At 32.2% G+C, this 20,184-nt stretch overlaps 2 protein-coding genes and 1 long non-coding RNA gene across 3 annotated transcripts; 1 reads left to right on the top strand and 2 right to left on the bottom strand.

The window, feature by feature from the left end:
• Positions 1 to 366: 366 nt before the first annotated feature.
• LOC126884977 (uncharacterized) lies at positions 367 to 8,189 on the bottom strand. The gene is made up of 2 exons (XM_050651361.1): positions 7,998 to 8,189; positions 367 to 672 (listed from the first exon to the last, which is right to left on the bottom strand). The coding sequence occupies exons 1-2, from the start codon at positions 8,098 to 8,100 to the stop codon at positions 455 to 457; spliced, it is 321 nt and encodes a 106-aa protein (XP_050507318.1). The 5' UTR covers positions 8,101 to 8,189; the 3' UTR covers positions 367 to 454.
• Positions 679 to 4,117, top strand: LOC126884978 (uncharacterized). The gene is made up of 2 exons (XR_007698218.1): positions 679 to 1,247; positions 2,185 to 4,117. It is a non-coding gene; the product is annotated as an uncharacterized LOC126884978 (long non-coding RNA).
• A 7,197-nt stretch (positions 8,190 to 15,386) lies between the features above and the next one.
• Positions 15,387 to 18,643, bottom strand: LOC126884972 (uncharacterized). The gene is made up of 2 exons (XM_050651357.1): positions 18,348 to 18,643; positions 15,387 to 15,707 (listed from the first exon to the last, which is right to left on the bottom strand). The coding sequence occupies exons 1-2, from the start codon at positions 18,463 to 18,465 to the stop codon at positions 15,499 to 15,501; spliced, it is 327 nt and encodes a 108-aa protein (XP_050507314.1). The 5' UTR covers positions 18,466 to 18,643; the 3' UTR covers positions 15,387 to 15,498.
• Between the last annotated feature and the right edge of the window lie 1,541 nt (positions 18,644 to 20,184).

Here is a 20,184-nt window from a genome sequence, read left to right as displayed (position 1 = left end):
ATATCGTTCGTTTATCGGTAAAAAATCAATCTGGTTTCGAATTATTCTTTGGCCATTGTCCTGGGGTGATTTCCACGTATTAACACTACATCATCATTATAATATATTAAGCACCATGGTATTCATAATATAGTATATTCCTCCGTCATCCATTCTTTCTTTTGATATGTGGTTTCAGAATTTTTCTTGACTTTTATCTATTTCTGTCTTTATTAATTACCATGTGTTATCCGTGTCAATATTTTACACAATTTGTTCCATAGCATTCAATCATCGGTATTTTCGAATCACCCTCTATATGAATTTGTAATTTTAAATGTTGCAGGTAAAATAACAAGGTTTATGTTTAAATAACAAAACAAAATGTTTTGTTTAATTCTTTAATAGACAGGAGATATAATCCTTTATAAAAAGTATAAAGCAGAATACATTATACCAATATAATTTATTTTATCTACGCTGAAGCATCATGGGACCTCAGTATTATACAGTGTGTATATGTTACACTAACACACTTCTCAAAACTTTTAAAATTATTCTTGGTGGCTTCGCAACTAGTATAAAAAAGGTCTTCTATACAATCATTAGCTTTAACATCAAATCTCCAAACATCAATGGCACTGGAAGTCCCGTTGTGGTGACAATTAGTTGTCATGTGAAATAACTTACAATCTGTAACAAGTAGGAAAATAAAGTCCTGAAACTACTTTCTTAGTAGGCCTGGATCCCGCGTACCAAAAGAAAGTTTAATAACAGCAACCTGAAAATTTGTCAGTAGCTTAACGGTGTCTATTCGGACAAACATTCATGTACGGGAACACTGGAACAGGGGAAGTTTTATTTGTGGAACAGGTGAAGTTTTTTTGTGGAACAGGTTACAGGTTACATGTATTTTGTCAGACAGAACTTCCAATTGAATAGTTACCCTTTCATTAAACTCTCATGCAAAACTCAGACTGCTATTTATCATCAACATAATTTCGGACATTCTAAATGTTCTACGTGTCGGACTTAATAAAATGCCCAACATATTTGTCGGACAAATAATATTTTTTCATATATTATATAATGTTTGCTCTAGAATGAACTGAAAAACAACCCGCTAGTTTTCACAATCATGAACTTGTCAGGATGACAAGTTTCACAATTAAAATCACGTGCCAAAATTAAAATTTCCCCTGTTCCAGTATTTCCATACATCAAATTTTGTCCGACTAGACACCAGCTTAACAAATTTTTAACTTGCTGTTAACCCTCCGTTACTCGCACACGGTGTGGGAGACCGGGCCTGTAAATAAATTCCTGTAACTCTGCTTGTAGTGGGGATTTTGAATGGCTACTTCGTATACTTCTTCAGTGGTCAATCAACTGTGGGTAAAGTCAGTTCGCAGTGTAAAAAATAGTACTGTCCTTTTGTTATTACGCAACACGGTCCCGTACACCGTGTGCGAGTATTTGTGCACCGATTTTTGTGTTTGGATCACACATCGATATTTTTAATTAGTAAGGTAATTTAAGATCTTTTCCTTATTTTCAATGTTTATAGATTAGTTTATTTATATTTATATATATAAATATAAATATATAACTTACCCAGAACCATCAGAATGAGGTTTAGGGAGATATGTGGTTTACCAACAGAACAAGTACCAGTCGTAACACCAGGAACTTCAGATCGCTGTGCTGTTTGTGATTGGAAGAAAAATAGAAAAACAAAGTTTTACTGCCAAATATGCTCAAAATATCTGTGTTTGGAACACCATTGTTCCAATGAATGTGACACCATTGTGTATTTCATGTTTTAAAAACGTTAATTAATTTTTATAACTTTTTTTGTTACTACAGTTACTCTTTATTTTTAATTTTTTTGTGTATTGAATTAAGATCTAAAGTTCTTAGTAAACAAATTTAACCATATTCAATTTTTTTTCACTTCCAAAGTTTTTGTATATACATATAAATGGATAACAATGAAAATTATTAAATTTTTGATTAAAGTAATATAATGTGAACACAAACGCATATCTACAAAATTATATGATCATATATTCATTAAATAATTTAATCGTACACAATTTTGCAAAAAAAATAATTTTAAAACACTGCTGACCCATATTTTTGGACCCGGTCTCCTGCACCGTGCGCGAGTATCCGATCACAAAAAGTTGGCGCGAGTAACGAAAGGTTAATAAACTTCTTTGATACGCGGGATCCAGACCTATAGAGTACTTTAGTCTAATGTAAAAAATATTGTGTTTATTACCAAAGAACGGCAGTTCTCCACGCAACCGTGCTACACTATATATACACGAAATTTTCGATTTTTCTAAATCTGACGAAATTGAAAATTGTACCAACTCCCATCTTAAAGTTCAGGAAAAGACTCACCCATGCATATATCAACCATCCATTCTGGTCCAAGGGTGTGGATTTTACGGCCCTTCCTATTTAGGTCCTGTTTTTCGTTCTCGTCCCCAAAACTCCCAAGAATTTCGAAAATTTAAATACGACCTTTGCGGCTTCTAATAGTACTGATCGTTACCTTTCCAATGCATGTCTAATTTTGAAAGTCGGTTGTGTAATACCATTCAAAAGTTACCGAGCTCAGAAATATGACTCAATTTCTATTTAAAAAAGGGAAAATGTTTGTGGATATGTATGTATGTATGCATGTGGAAAAGTTAAACCGATCTGAATTTTTTTTCTGTGTTTGAAGAGGGATCAGGGCCGATTCAGAACCGGTGTAGTTTGTGACTTTTGACTACCCATAAGCCAGCTATAGGACTTGGTAGGTACAAAACAGCATATTTTTTGGGGTATATATCTTCGGTTCAAGAAGAGACACGAGAACCGCATATACACCAAATCAATAGTGTTGAGTTAAGCTTTCAAATGGTGTTTAAGCCCTCAGGATCAGACATACACACGGCTCAGTGTCTCCGAAAAACTGAAAAACTAAAATTTGAAAATTTTGGATTTTCGACAATTACTCAAAATTGCAACCTAGGAATTGCGCTAATAACTGAGATTTTGTAGAAGGACTCTAGCTAGACGAATCTGACGGTGTATACCTTATATCTAGGAAAATTCGAATTTTTAAGTTATAGGCTTCATAAATATTATCAAATATATTTCTTATGGGAAAAACGGTTTTTCAAGCTCAATACTTCCTGTAATAGCTTCAGTTATCATGCTTGACCTTAGATGCATCAGATACTACTTACGTCAATAAGTTTCAAACTCATGTTTAGTGATCAAAATCGGTTAAGCCGTTTAGAAGTTGTGAAGCTACAAACGTATAATAAAATTAACGATTACTCCCGAAATGGTTTATGTAGTTGTAGTGGTTCCGACGCTAAATTTGATCTGGCAACGAGCAATCCGAGTTCATTAACCGGCCATCCCAATAAATTTTTTCAATCTATTTCGAATAGAAAAAAATCTGGTGTACATTCGATGGACACTATATCATTTTGGAGATAACGCGACAAAGGCGACCATTTATAAAGCTTAACTTGTAATCGAGAAAAATTGCATTCAACTTCATACATTTAATTTATCAAAAAAACTTTGAAAAACTCCTAATATAAGAATAAAAAACAGCTAAACGCCGTAAAAATGAGTGGCGCACATACAATATTCCACCTACAAAATATCTGATATGAATATTACGTGGCGCAAAAATGTATTTTCATTATGATGCAAAATAAAATTTTAGTTTTATTTTAAAAGATTTTCCATAATATTTGCTAAATTAGAAGTAAACGCGCCACAAAAGGGTTTCAAAATTCAAACTGTATCAAAGTTACTCTTTTGTGGCGCGCTTTACTTCAAATTTAGCAAATATTATGGAAAAATCTTTTAAATTTAAACTAGGATTTTGTTTTGCATCAAAATGAAAATACATTTTCGCGCAACGTAATATTCATATCACATCTTTTGTAGCTGGAATATTGTATGCGTCACTCATTTTTACGGCGTTTAGCGGTTTTTTATTCTTGTATGGGATTAATCCCCAATTATTGGTGTAATGAAAATTACATTTTAAAATAATTAAATTAAAGAAAATAGAACTTAAAAGTTCAAAATCGGTATACTTTAAAAAATGTATTTTCTCGGGTTCCCATAGAGCAATTTTCTTCATTTTTTTTTAATCCTAAGTAACTCACCTAGAGCCCCTTAAGTAACTAACGCATCACTAAATGCCAAAAACGCTTTAGTTTTGTTGCCTTCTTCTTCTTCGTTTTATTCTTCTTCTTCAACGTATGTTCGTCCAGTGCTGGACATAGGCCTCTTGCATTTGATTCCATCGATTTCTACTCTTGACAATTATTCTCATCTATTGCTTGCCCGTGACTTGTTTGATATCATTGTCTACCTCTTCCTCGGTCTGCCTACTCCTCGCTCTTGGTCTCTTGGTCTTCAGTTTGTTAACTTTCAATAAAATGGACTCCAGATGCAATAAAATGGATGTCAAAAAAAACTCTTTATGATTGTTTGAAAAAAAAAACAAAGCAAAAATAGCTGTACGTCTTCACTGAAATGTCATAAGCTACTCCCCAAATACCTTTTAAAACCTTCAATTACTTGTATTAAATTTTTTTCATGTTACTGCCCTATTGACCGGCGTAGGATGTTTTAAAGAAAATATCACAATGGAATATTAAAATGGAAGACGATATGAAGGCGGAAAGAAGGAAGGCCCAGAACGAGATTGTTGGATGACGTGGAAGACGACCTACAAACCATGAACATAAGACAATGGAGAAGAGGGCACAAGAGAGATCCGAATGAAAGGACATAGCCAGGCAGGCAAAGACTCATACTGGGTTATGATGTCATTAGAAGAAGAAGAAGAAAAAGAAGAAGAAGAAGAAGAAAAAGAAGAAGAAGAAGAAGAAGAAGAAATTGAAAAAATATATAATACAGAAATGGCTGTGGTAAACAAAATAAAACAGACTAGAATATCGCCGGTCCTGGACAAGAATGACGTAACTGCAAAAAGCCAAATTTCTCAGGAGAGCAAAAAAACGATTTTGAAATATTTAAAATAGGGATTAAATTGAGGAGTAATCGTCCAGGAGCATCGGTATGGCGTTTATTCTTACAATCCTGGCTTTTATTTTTATCCCTATTGGTTTGATCTGAATTTAATCCCCCTATTTTCAACCGTTTTTACAGTTGTGTAATCATCTAAAAATGTTTAAATATTTAAAATAGTTATTAAATTAAAAGTAACCGTCAGGAGCATCGCTGGCGTTTATTATTTAAATGATGGCTTTTAGATTCATCCATATTCTTTCGAATTTCATTTTCTTAATTTAGTTCCCCCTTTCAACCCCTTTATCTACAGTTGCGTCATTCGTAATCTTAAAATTTTTCTGTACAAAAAACATTTTTAAATATTTAGTATGCCGTTTATTCTTATAGCGATTGCTTTTATTTTCATGCCTATTGGTCCGAATTTCATTATCTTAATTTAGTTCCCCCATTTCCAACCCTATTTACAGTAGCGTTATTATTCATCTAAAACAAGGTCTAATATGGTGCTTATTTCAATAACGACGCAACTACCCTATAGTGGCTCAGCACACAGTTACAGTTCTGGTACTTTTGTATCATCTGTATACAGTATTTTAGAAGTCAATTAGCGCAATATACAGGAATTGACAAAATTTGCAGTTACGTCACTCTTATTCCGGACCGGCGATATGGAAGCTGGAGATGAACAAGTTTGACCTTTATGCAAAATTTATCGTAAACCAAAAGAGAATAAACTAAGTTTTCAATCTAATAATACATAAAATGATATTAAAATATCATTCTACCTCCCATTAGATTCAAAAGAGTGGGAACCTTCTCTGGTAACAACCTCCGAGGTTTTTAAAAATTATAAGCCATACGGATGTCAAGAATGTAGGAAGATGAGGGAATTTTACAATTTGTAATTCACGTCCCATCTGCTCAGCTTGGTAAAAGCTCCAAGGAGAAGGTTTCCTACTTACTCCAAATAGAGTAAATAAATTAAACATTAAAAATGTATAATCATTTTCAATTTCGTTGAAACGTGAAAACGCAGCAGCATTATATTCTAGTTCAATCAGAGAGTACAGCAAGCCTGTATACCGGTTGCATCTAAACATTCCGTATATGTATTTGGTACGTAGGGGTTTTCTATTGGTTCTTTGCAACGTTTTGCAGCACGCGGTCATATTTCAACCAATAGGAGGCGAGGTTCCAAACGCATATACGGAATGTTATTCGGTGCCAAATTCATATACGGAATGTTAAATATTCGTACACCGAAAAAGATCAATTTTTATTAGAATCTGTGAAAAGGAGATTGATTTTAAAATACTTGTTTCTGTATTATTAAATAAAAATAAAACAATTATAGTATTTGGAATGTTATTTGGTTCAAAATGCATATACGGTATGTTAAATATTCGTAAAACAAAAAGACGACTTTTATTAAATCCAGTTAAGATGAGACTGGTGTTTAATAGTATATTATGCAACGAGCATTTAATGATGGTCATTATGAAGCGAGTATAAGGGATACGAAACGAGCCGCCTAGCGGCGAACTCGAGCTGCATAATGATAATTAAATGCAGTTGTATACACGATTTTTTCTATGATCATTCATAAAAAAAATATATTCGAATTTATTAATTTCGTATCGCAAACAAATTAAGTAGTTTGTAAGACTGACAGTTTGTTTACATACTGAGAACTATCAAAGCGTATGTGTTTGACTCGCCACTATATGGAAGCAAGTCTTGCTTCTATACAGCCATGATGTGAACTAGTCAAATTGAGCTCATTGGTACCTCGGGCGAAAAACATTGGATATTTTATACATCCATGTTATAAATCATATCTTTTTCATATGTTCCTATGACGGATCAATTATAAAGGGTTTATACCTAAATATTTTTTACTTTGTTGGTTAGCATGTTAGATTCTAAGATTGCACTGATGATGATCGGTCAGCCGAATGAAAACTAGTTATGTCTTTGATGTAACCCTGTGTAGGGATTTTAACTAATATACCTTTTATAAAGAAAGTATTAAACATACTAAACAACACGTGCAAGTCATTAAAAATTCTGAGAAAGCGAAAGCTTAGTCGAATAAAGATATATATTTCTCAAATCTATACCATCCCATTTATGAATTTCGCACTAAATAACATTCCATATAGGTAATTATAAATCATTGTTTTATTTTTCTTTAATAATACATTAACAAAATAGGTATTTTAAAATCAGTCTTCTTTAACTGATTAATAAAAAGTCCTATTCCTTTTTAAACATTTAAAAATTTAAAATACTATAATTTTTTTATTTTTATTTACTAATACAGTAACAAGTATTTTAAAATTAATCTTCTTTTAACAGAATCTAACAAAAGCTTATCTTTTTCGATGTACGAATATTTTTAACATTCCGTATATGAATTTGGCACCGAATAACATTCCGTATATGCGTTTGGAACCTCGCCGCCTATTGGTTAAAATATGACCGCGTGCTTATCTTTTTCGATGTACGAATATTTTTAACATTCCGTATATGAATTTGGCACCGAATAACATTCCGTATATGCGTTTGGAACCTCGCCGCCTATTGGTTAAAATATGACCGCGTGCTGCAAAGAACCAATAGAAAACTCCTAGGTTCCAAATACATATACGGAATGTTTAGATGGATACCGGTTTGGGGACTTTTTTGCCCCTCGTCACTGCACGCGTTGGACTATCCTAGATCAGTCAGAGAGACGTGCATATTTATGTGTCTACCAACGAGTTGCAAAAAATTCCCGAAACCGGTATAGACGCTTGCTGCACTCACTGAATAAACTAGAATATAATGCTGCTGCGTTTCCGGGTTGCAACGAAATTGAAAGGGTTTATACATTTTTAATGTTCAAAAGAAAATAATTATAATTTTAAAAAAATATAATAAAACCTAAAACTGTTTTAAATAAAAAAATATACCCTCTGGTAGGAAGCCATCATCCTTCAGTACTACATTTCCTTTGATTAACGGTAATACAGCACTCACAAAAACAACAGAAAACAAAAAGAACATAATTTTCATATTGTTTTTAAGGTATTATAGTAATAAAGTAAATAGTATAAATTTTCAAAACTAAAAGTAAGTTTCTGCTTAGAGTAAGAAACTCAGTAAAAATCAGGTATATATACCTTTCTAGTTCGTAAATTTCATAAATTAAAACAATAATTAATTAAGATAAGAATTATTAATATTGATCTGGTTACAACAGAAAAAAATAAAAATGTAGATGTGGGTGGGAGCGAGTAAATTTATAAAAAAATTGCATTACGTAAAAAATCGTAAAAATTAATACATTCTTCATTTGTAAGCTATTTGAATACCAATTTTATTTTTATTTTATTTAAAAATTCTTCTTCTTCTTTTTTAAGTGGCTTGTCCTCCCAAAACATTGGCGATCAGTCGCATGATTTTTAATTTGCCATCAACTGACCTAAATACTAGGCTTTTCAATAAGTTTTGGAGTTCGATTAGACAAACACAATTTTATGGTTTAAAATACACTTTATTGTTCAGTATAGTCGCTCTGAACATCAATAAACTTATTCAAATGAAATTACAATTTATGATTTCATCATTGAAGTGAAAATCTGTAAGTGCGGCAAAATATGCTTCCACAGCTGTTATGACCTCATCATTAATTTGATAAAAACTCTTTTCACGCATACTTTTTTAGGTATTAAACAGAGCACTACAAGTCACTAGGAACCAAATCTGATCATACAGTGCTTGCTCCAAAAATCCGACCCTCAATTCATGGATTTTAGCCAGTGTTAATATACTCGCTAACGAAACGACTGACTGGATCGCCTAATTGAATTTTGCCAGGAGCATAATGTTATAGCCGCCAATACATTCTTTAAATTACCTAAGCGACGCCTTTATACATGAAAATCTCAACACAAAGACAACAAAATCGTCAGAAATCAAATTGACTACATCCTAATAAAGCACAGATATCGAAACTCAATTCAGTCGGTAAAGGCATATCCAGGAGCGGATGTATCTTCTGATCACAGTATTCTTATTGCTAGGTTTCAACTTCAACTAAAGAAGACGTAAAAAAGCCACAACAACAATAAACTTAACATACAGAAACTAAATTCAGAAGAAACAAAAGAAAATCTGAAACACGAAATCAACAAAAATCTAGACAGAAACCCAGGAAATAATTGCAACGTAAAACAGCATTGGCAATTCTTCAAAACCTCTATATTAGAGCCAAGTAAGACAGTACTTAAAACAACCAAATGTAATAAAGAAGAATGGATGACGGAGGAAATTGTAGAGTTGATGAATGAAAGAAGAAAAAAAACCATCAATAAGACCCGCTATAAACAGATCCAAAACCAAATAAGAAGAAAAATTAGGGAGGCTAACGAAACCTACTTCTCTGAAAAATGTAAAGGAATTGAAGAATTGCAAAGCCGATATGATAGCATCAACCTACATAAAAAAGTCAAAGAACTAGCCGGAATAGGAAATAGAAGAACCTCAAATATATTGCTCGACAAAAATGGAAATATTATAATGGAGACAGAACGAAAACTACGACGATGAAAAGGGTACATCGAGGAACTATTTCATGACCAGAGGGAAGCTACTAAATCAGAGGTTAGTCAGGCAATAGACCCTATGAAAACCAATAAATCTGCTGGTCCAGGTGAATTACCTAGCGAGATGATAAAGTTGGTCAACGAGAAAAACCTGGAAATAATACTGGAACTGTTCAACGCTATCTATACTACGGGAATCATCCCTAGAGAAATGTTGACATCAGCATTTGTGTGTTTGCCAAAGAAAATGAATGCCAAAGAATGCAGTGACTACCGAACCATAAGCTTAATGTCACATACCTTGAAAATTCTGCTGAAAATTTTCCACGCCAGAATACACTCTAAACTGGAGCTGAATATTAGTAACACTCAATATGGATTCCGCAATGGTATGGGTACCAGAGACGCAATATTCTCCTTCAACTTGCTGACACAGAGATGTTTGGATGTTAACCGTTCTCTTACCGTCTGTTTTATAGATTACAATAAAGCGTTTGATAAAGAAAAGATGATCGACTCGTGGAAATTCTGATAACTAAAAACTTAGATGAAAGAGATTTAAGACTAATAACACACCCCTACTACAATCAGCGAGCAATAGTAAGAATTGAAAAATAAACATCTGAATAAATGGAAATAAAGAGAGGAGTCAGGCAAGGCTGCATACTATCATCACCTCTATTATTTAACGCTTATTCTGAAGAGGTAATGCGAGAAACTCTGGAAGATTAAACAGTCGGCATAAGAGTAAATGGAGTCTTAGTTAACAACATCAGATATGCAGATGATACAGTAATAATAGCCGATAGTTTACAAGACCTGCAAAGACTCATGAGTAAAATAGTAAGGTGTAGTAGGGAGTACGGACTCCCTCTTAATATGAAAAAGACGAAGTTTATGAAAATTAGTAAAAACAACCATAATACTAACGAAATCTTAATAGTAGAGGGCCAACAGATCGAAAGAGTAAAAAAGTACACTTACCTAGGAACACTTATAACAGAAGATATTGACTACACTGCAGAAATCAAAGTCAGAATCGAAAAAGCACGTTCTAATTTTATGAAAATGAAAAAGGTCCTATGTAGCAAAGATTTAACATTAGCTCTTAAAGTACGCCTAACAAAATGTTACGTATACAGTGTGCTATACTATGGAGTGGAATCATGGACGTTAAATGTAGAGACAATATAAGAATTATGAGGGTTTCCTGGGTAGATAGAGTTACAAACACGAAGTACTGAGAATAATAGGTAAAGAGAAGGAAGTTGAACTTACAATTAAATAAAGAAAACTACAGTATCTCGGACATGTGATGCGGGGCGAGAAATATAGCATCCTGCGACTCATAATGCAAGGAAATATAGATGGCAGAAGAAGCATCGGAAGAAGACGAATTTCATGGTTGAATAACCTGAAAGGATGGTTTGGATGCATTTCAAAACAATTATTTAGAGCTACTGCCTCAAGAATTAAAATATCTATGATGATTGCCAACCTCCGTATCGGAGATGGCACCTAAAGAAGAAGAAGAATATACTCACATGATACGGTGCATTATCCTGATGAAAAATGATATTTGTCATCTGTAAACTTGTTTTTTTTTTCACGAATATTTCCTTCAGATGATCTAAAAGGTTACAACAGTATTCATAATTTATTGTTTTATAAGTTTCCAGATAATCAACACATAAAATTCATCTCGCATCTCAAAAGACTGATGCTAACATTTTCTTGGCCAATTTCTGGACCCGAACTTGTATTGGAGCCAAATAAAGAGGTTCACACCACTCTTTAGCCTTTTGTTTTGGTTCAGAATCATTAAAATTTATCTACCAGTATTTATACTAACTTATTGGTATATTGATGCATATTTATGTTATTATTGGTCTTACACAGGCTTTATAAATTCTTAACTTCATCTGTGTTAATATGTCGATTTCGCCATATAGTGTTATTAAGGCATCCTGTCAGTCTATTTGTTTTTTGCACTTAATTTCTCGTTTCTTTGTCCAGGTCTCCGTAATTTGACAATATAATTCCAAGGTATTTTACTTCCATTACTTGTTCAATATTGATACCATCAATTTCTGTTTTACATTTGATTGGTTCTTTGCCGATTACTATTGTTTTAGTTTTCTGAAACAAAATTGTCATATTGAATTCTTTTGCGTCTCTCTTCTTCTTCTTCTTCTTCTTTTTGTATAGACATGACTCTGTCTGTTTTTTTAATGTGTCTCTTGTAAGTTGTCGTTCCATCGTTTTTGTGGTCTTCCCACTGATCGTCTTCCTATTGGGGAACCATCTCTCTCTGTCCTGACTACCCTATTTGTTGTCATTCGGCTTATGTGGTCATTCCATTCTATTCTTCTGTTTCTTACCCAGTTAGTAATGTTATCCACCTTGCAACTTCGTCGTATATCTATACTTCTAGCTTTGTCCCATAGAGCCTTACCATCGATTTTTCGAACTGTTTTCATCTCCGCTGTTTCGGGCAATCTTTTTGTCCTCTCTGCGTCGAATCGTGTTTCTGCCACGTATGTCATTATTGGTCTGATGAGTGTTTTGTAAACTCTGTCTTTCATTTTTTATCAGATATTTTTATTTCTCCATGTTGTGTCATTCAGGAAACCTGCGGCTCTGTTTGCTCTATTCACTTGATCTTCCACTTCTGTTTCGGGCCTTCAGTAGCTAGACAGTGTGATGCATAGGTACTTAAACTCCATCAGTTGTTCTATTATCTGACCTTCCAGCTCCAATTTACATCTTATTGTATCTGCTGTTATAACCGTGCCTTTCGTCTTTTTTGAGGAAATTATCATTTTAACTATTTAATGGGAAATAAGCCACAATATTATTAAAAAGTGATTTTTATTAACGTTTCGACGCCCAAATCGGGTGCCGTTGTCAAAATACAAAATACTACTAACATAAACAAAAATGTTGTTGCTTACTAAAAAAATTCTTCTAATAATTTATTTAATTTGACTCATTTATATCGGCAATTCAGATACATATGATATATTTTAAAGTAGAAGACTTTAAAATGATGTTGCCAATATTTATGAGTTGCGTTCCTGGGACGACTTTACTGAAAGATAGTTCATTCGATTACTTGAAATCAACCCCAACTCAAGAATATCCGTCATACAAAAATCATAGCATGTGATCTGTCTTTAAAAAGACAACCACATGCAACGGTGACATTAAAATTCTCGCGTTGGAGATCTCATAGTAAATCACGAGGGAAAACCAGGAAAAAACCTCGTGATACTCTCCCGACATCGTAAGTATTTGGTCTTACATTTAATTTACTCTCAAAATTAATACCAAATTCTGACTTTACTATAATTTTGTTTAAATTATAAATAATATCAATAATACATGGATATATAAGTAATACTAAAATATAAAATATGTACTAACTCCACTATTGACTTACTAATTGTGGTATTTTCTTTCTATTGACTTCCTCTTTCAGTGTGGGTATCCACATCCTACTGCATTCCACCGAGGAATTTGCGACAGAATTGGTTTCGTTTAGCATAATTAGAGCCGCTTCTTTGATTTTTCTCTTTTTACTATCTGTTTCTTTCAGGACTATACTTGAATCTCTCCACTGAACTATATGTTCATTATCCCATGCGTGTTGACATATTTGAGATCTATCAAATTCTCTATTTTTAATATAAGATTGATGTTCACTTATTCTAACGTTTAATGGTCTTGATGTTTCACCTATATAAAACTGTTCGCATTCACAAGGTATTTTATAAATACAATTCTTTGTCCTTTCTTGTTCATTGTTAGGTTTAGTTTTAGATAGAATAGATCTCAATGTGTTGGTTGTTTTGAATGTTGTTGAAATGTTGAATTTATTTCCTATTATTTTAAGTTTTAAATTAGATAAATTATTAGAAGAATTTTTTTACTAAGCAACAACATTTTTGTTTATGTTAGTGATATTTTGTATTTTAACAACGGCACCCGATTTGGGCGTCGAAACGTTAACCCGGCACCTGCCACGTGGCTTTGCAAGGCATCAACTGCCACGTGGGGTGCTCACAGCACCCCTTAAAAATTTTCTGTGATCTACTTGTTTATAAACAAAATAATGTGTTGAGTTACACAAGAATATAAAAAAAAAACATGTTTTATTAACTTATTAGCTACTAATATATTATAAAAGTTAAAAAATAAAATTAAAAAGGTGTTATAAGCAAATTAGCAAGTACCAACCCATAATAAATGAAGTGATGTAAGATATCTAAGAAAATTAAAATTTATTGAGTATAGAGAATATATTAATAATTTAGATCAGTTATTACAATAAAAAAAATGTAAATCTGACCTGTTTATCAAAAACATAAAAAAATTTTACTGCCAGATGATGACACCCCAATTCGAATTTAGAGCTACAATTTCAGAATGACACTAAATATCCACTTCAAACACAAACAGATCTATGCTATATAATATTATTGAAAGCTACTATGACGCACAGGACGGTTAACAAATTTGAAATACCAAATATTTGATGAAAATGTGTTATGGGGTGCTGGTAGCACCCCACGTGGCAGGTGCCGGGTTAATAAAAATAATTTTTTAATAATATTGTGGCTTATTTCCCATTAAATAGTTAAAATTGTAAAAATGCCACAAGAAAATAGGTAGCTTCAGAAATTATCATGTTACATTTTCTGGCAATTATGTTGAATTGGTGCAGCATACACGTTGTAAATCATCTTCACTTTGAGAGATTAGTATTGCATCGTCCGCATAGCAGATTATTTTAAGTTGTTTTTCTCCCATTTAGTATTCTTTTTTAGTTCTTAATTTTTTTATTATTTCGTCCATGATGAGGTTGAACAATAAAGGATTCAAGGAATCCCCCTGTCTTACCCCATTGCATCAATTCTCTTGCTCTTATGGTAAAATCTGTGGACTAATCTTTGCAGACTATCTTCATCTCGTCAATATTGCGTCGTCTGCGTGGGAAAGTATTTTCATTTTTTGTTTCCCATTTTATATCCTCTTCCTTTGTTGACGTTTTTGATGATTTTATCCATGACCAAATTGAAGAGCATAGAACTCAGTGAGTCTCCCTGTACAATTCCGCTGCTTATATCTATAGGTTTTGTGAGTTGTTCATCTATTCTGACTTCCATTTTGTTATTTTGGTAGACGTTTTCAGTAGTTTTTATGATATAAAAAGGTAATTTCTTTTATACAGAATATGGATTACATCTTTGGGTCTTACTCTGTCAAATTCTGTCTTCAAGTCAATTAGACATAGAAATTCTGGTTTATTATACTCCATTCCAAAAAAAGATCCGTTTTCTAACTTTATTTGAGTTTCAAATTCTCGATCAATTTTGTTGCCAATGGTAATTTTTGTTCCTATAGATATTTAAATTCCTTAACCACTTCGAAGATATGATCATTTATAGTAATAATATTTTGCCTTATTGTCCTTCGTTCCTAGATTTAGACGACCGTGTATTTTGTTTTGTATTCATTTATTTTTAAATTGATACTTAATACAGATTCTTTAAAGCTCAAATTTGAATCATATATCTATACCCTATAAAACATCCTGATTTGTTCCATTTTGAAGTCTATAATAAGGGTAAAATAACAAAAGCCTCCTCAGATATGTTTTTCTGATTTTTTTAAAGATGGAGTAGGTTATCAATTAAATTTAAATTAAAATTAAACTATAAGTAGGTACTAAGTTGAAATAATGAAACCAAAGAAGTTGAATAATTTGTATTTAGGAAAGGTTTCCGTAATGGATGTCAAAAAGTCAAACACAAGGTAAAATGTGGACAGAGCAGTACATTATACATGTAGAACTTATGTTATTTCAGTAAAAAAGGCTCCTAAGTTTTCTACATATTATTCCTGCAAGTTTTGAACAGGCTTCATGAGTCGGAAAGTTATTATGGGTGGGAGTACAACTTGAACGAGCACTTGCTCTTACGCAACTACGTAAAAATATGTCCCATTTCCAAACAGGATAGGTATCTCGACCATTACCGCTGCAAGGGTCACTGTCGGCATGTAGAAGACAATCTTTAACAAAAAATAAAAAAAAATTCATTAGATTAAATTTTAGATACTAAATATCAGCTGTTTTGTATATAAATCTTTTCGTTTCAGTGCTCGACTTTTGATTATTACTGCCCAATAATGTTTGCAAAAACACCAGCAATATTGTCCCAAGTGAGTGAAAGCATATACCGTTGTCTACTCTAACTGCTATAAAGAAATTATTTTAATAATTTTTGTTTTGCATGATTGTAAAAATAATCATTTTATTTTTCGAAATCAGCATATAACCGTTAAACGCCTGTAGATCTATTTTTTTTTTATTTTTCGTATTTTATCAAAAACTATATCTTTTTTTTAGATAGTTCTGTAAAGTGTGCCATATTCCAAACCCTGAAAAACTGGTTCTTAGGAGTTTTAAATTTTTTTTTATCTTATTATGATTTAAATTTAGGACATTCAAAAATGAGCGAAACAATTTAAAACTTTCCAAAATCAGTTTTTAGGGTTTTTGAAAGCGGAATACCTTACAGAAAAATCTGAAAAAAAAATTAGAAATGCAGTTTTTGATAAAATACCCAAAATAAAAAAATCTGCTTACATCTTCAAAAACAGTTAAACGATTTTTTCAAAAAAAGATATTTTGAGGTTATGTACACTCCTGCGGGTCTAAATAAAATAGACAATTTTTGTAAAAGCCTGAAATACGCTTGTGATATTTTTTTAATTTTTAGATTGATTTCATCCCACCTTAAAAATATAAAACCAAAAAAAAATATATGTTATTTTGATAGGGCACTAGAATTGCTGGAAAATATAGCGCTAGGCTTATTTTCTAATCGCATTGCACATATAAAAAAATTAAAAAAAATTATTCGGGTTGCATGGATCTCAAAAAATATAATTATATCCGCAAAAACTCTACAAAATCCTTCAAATCATGTATTTTTTGGAGTGCTTGAACCTGCTTTGAATAATTTTTGAATATATTAAAACACTAAATTATTTCAAATTATACGATCATCATCAAGTGCGTTACAAATTTTTGTCAGTCTTTTCTGCGTTTATTATTGTTTTCTATGTTCCTGTCTTGACCCTTCTTCAAATTCTATATACCCTATAAAAGAAATTAAGATTTGGGTAAAATCAAAAAACCTTCTAAAAACAAGTTTTTCTGACTTTTGAATGTGGAGCAGGTTATCAGTTAAATCGAAATTCAAATCAAATTGACGGGTTTAAATTGAAATATTGAAACAAAACAATTTGATTAATTTGTATTCAGAAAAGATTTCTATATAGTCTGGGCTGATTATCGGAGAATAGGCCATTTTGGGGAAAAGTTATTTACCAGCAATTTTATTGCTGGAATCGAATCTCATGATTGTATATATTAATAATATAGATATGCAAAGTCCGCAGATAGTGTGCTACTTTGCTATTCAATTTCCATAGACTTCTAAAATTATAATATATACGGAAAGGGCTTTTACGTTACCAAGTTATTTGATTATTGATTAACAACTAATTACCTAAAAGTTTAGATGAAAATTAAAGATTTTGTTGGAAAAACCCACCTTTTCCGGGGAAAGTTTTCGTCGAAGTAAATCGAAAAAAAAATACGTCTCTATGCAGAATTTAATTGCAGTGAATTTTTATTTGGGTGTTTTTGGTCTAAAGTTAAAATCTTTGGAGTTATAGAGCAAAAATTAAAAAAAAAACACGGTTTTCGGGCGCCATTTTGTTTATAAAAAAAGTAGCACACTATCTGCGGACTTTGCATATCTATATTATTAATTCATACAATAATAATATTCGATTCCAGCAATAAAATTGCTGGTAAATAACTTTTCCTTGTAATTTGCTAATTAGCCCAGAGTAATAATGGAAGTCAAAAAGTCAAATATAATGTAAAATGTAGACAAAGCAATACACGATACTTTTAGAAGTTATTTTATTTTCGTACAAGTGCAACCCATGGACATATTACTCCTGCAACACGGTTACACTTTTCATGGGTCGGAAAATTATTATGGGTGGGGGTACAACGAAAACGAGCATCTGCGCTTACGCAACGACGTTTATATATGTCCCATTTCCAAACAGGATAGGTATCTGGATCATTACCTCTGCAAGGGTCACTATCGGCGTATAAAAGACAATCTTTAACAAATAAAAAATATTTCATTATGGGAATATAGGTACATTTTAGATATTAAATGTAAGCTATTTTTTGTCTATAAAACTTTTCTTTCAGTGCTTGTCTTTAATTATTACCAGCAATTCATCATCAGCAGGGCTTTTAAGAACAACTTTTTATTATAGGAATATTCTTAAGCGAAGTTCATATTTTTTGACATAATGTCTCCTATAAAATTGACAAAATTTGATAACTGATGGTTGCACCTTAGATTATTTTATATTTTATACCATGCACAGCATTTTATGAACAATAAGTTTTTTTTCGCAAAATTGAGAACAAAAAATTCCCAATAGATTTTAAATTAAAAAGTAACAAGGTTTTAGCTCAGGCATTTATACAAAATTGGTATTAAACCAAAACTAATAATTTTGGTTTAGTACAAATGTAACCTAATGTTTAATGTTTTAATGTAACCTACATAGGTAGAAAAACTAACAAATGTTTTAAATAATAAAAAAAATTACCCGACAGTCTAAAGGGTCTGTTTGGTCTGTCCACACTGGCTAGGACGGCCAAATCATCTTGAGATCCGAATCTGGCATTCACAGCGGCAACCAAAAATAATAATACAATAAATTTCATAATTGAATTTTTGAAGTAGACACTAAAATAAAGTTTATAAGTGTATATTTAGGTATATATACCTTTCTAGTTAATAAGTTTCTTAAATTAAAAAGTTTAATTTAGATAAGAATGGCGAATATTAAAACAAAAACAATGAAAAATAAGATGTGGGAGTGAGTAAATTTACGCAAAAATAATTTCACGAATAAAATTAATCCATGCTACATTAGTAAGTAATTTTACGATTTTTTATTTATTTTATAATGGTTTGTTAATAATATATAAATAAATATTTTTATTACCATTTATATGTGCAAAATTTTTAATTTGCCACAACTTTTGTTGGGGGCGGGTCCACGGATTTTTACCAAATTTTAGTATATTATTGTACCTTGAAAAAGTAACCCACTGCTATTATTTAGCCGTCTAGGTGACGATGATCCTGAAATATGCCCCTCGAAAGGGTCAAATATAGCCTGAAGATATATTATGCTCCATCTAAATATCTACACTAAAGTGTGGGCCAAAGAATAGATTCCACCTCGATCAGTGGCGGCTCGTATAACTTTAGGAAGGTAGTGCCAGAATCCGAGCAGCTGCCTACATTTTTTGTGGCGGTTTTACGATATGGTCAAAAAGGATATAAAATATAAATAGAGTATCACAATAAGCTGAATTTAATTGGGTTTTTATATTTAACTTACCAAGCATTGAAAAGCTAAAAACGTTATTCATGTGCACTTTAGATTTTTCATGGGATTTCAATTTCTCCCATATATGTACAAGATCATCGGTGCCTTTGTTTGACCAAGTCTCGTCACCTCCAAACAAAACGCATACAAAACAGAGGAGTTTATTAGTTTGTTCGCAACCACACAACCAGCTATTTTTATCATAAATAATTTTATTAAACTTACGACAGCGAAGTTTTTGTCCATTTCCACTTTGTTTTTCAATTTTTAAATCGGGTAAAGGCCGACCGAGTTCTTTAATTTGTAGTTTTTTTTCTAACGAAAAACCACCAAAAGAGTTTTTTAATATACTAATTTGATTCATTGTCAATAAATAAATTAAACGTAGAAAATAATCAAAATATTATTTTTATACCTACGACACCCACGATCACAACGCACTAACTAATAATTACAAATTAAAAAATATAGTAGAGTATAAACACAAATATACAATACAGTAGTAGACAATAAACACAATAGCGTAAAGCGAACGCGTAAAGAAACTAGAAATATGTAGATCTAAAACATTGTATCTTAAGATCCACTAACTTCCTTTTCGAGATTTCGAGCCTGGCACGGAGACTCCAATTTAAACGTATGTTAAAAGTGCAATACCGCTCTCTCTCTCTGTCACTTACACAGGATGCTCATACAATCTTTCTCTTTTCTCACGAGCCACTATGCCGTTCGGCACTGAGATTTTTATGATTTTCATCCTTTATCCGGTCAGCTGTGGGTGGCCAGAGTCGGTAGATTTGCATTGCGCTACACAGTTGCCAGATTTGATATAATTTATAAAAATAAAGAGAAATATTCACAAAAAAAATAAACAGGCATTAAAATGTTTTTAAGATAAAAAATATGTTTCTGCATAGTTAGCAAGGTACCTCGTACCATATGTACCCCACGGGCCGCCACTGACCTCGATATTTGGCAGTATTTACCAGATGTTAAGGAAATAATGAAACAGGTCGATTTTTGCTCTAAGAGGGACACATTTTTA

Source organism: Diabrotica virgifera, chromosome 5 (assembly GCF_917563875.1).
Source record: "Diabrotica virgifera virgifera chromosome 5, PGI_DIABVI_V3a".
NCBI lineage: Eukaryota > Metazoa > Arthropoda > Insecta > Coleoptera > Chrysomelidae > Diabrotica > Diabrotica virgifera.
The sequence above is the reverse complement of the archived record's forward strand: the minus strand, read 5'-3'. Positions and strand labels throughout refer to the sequence as shown.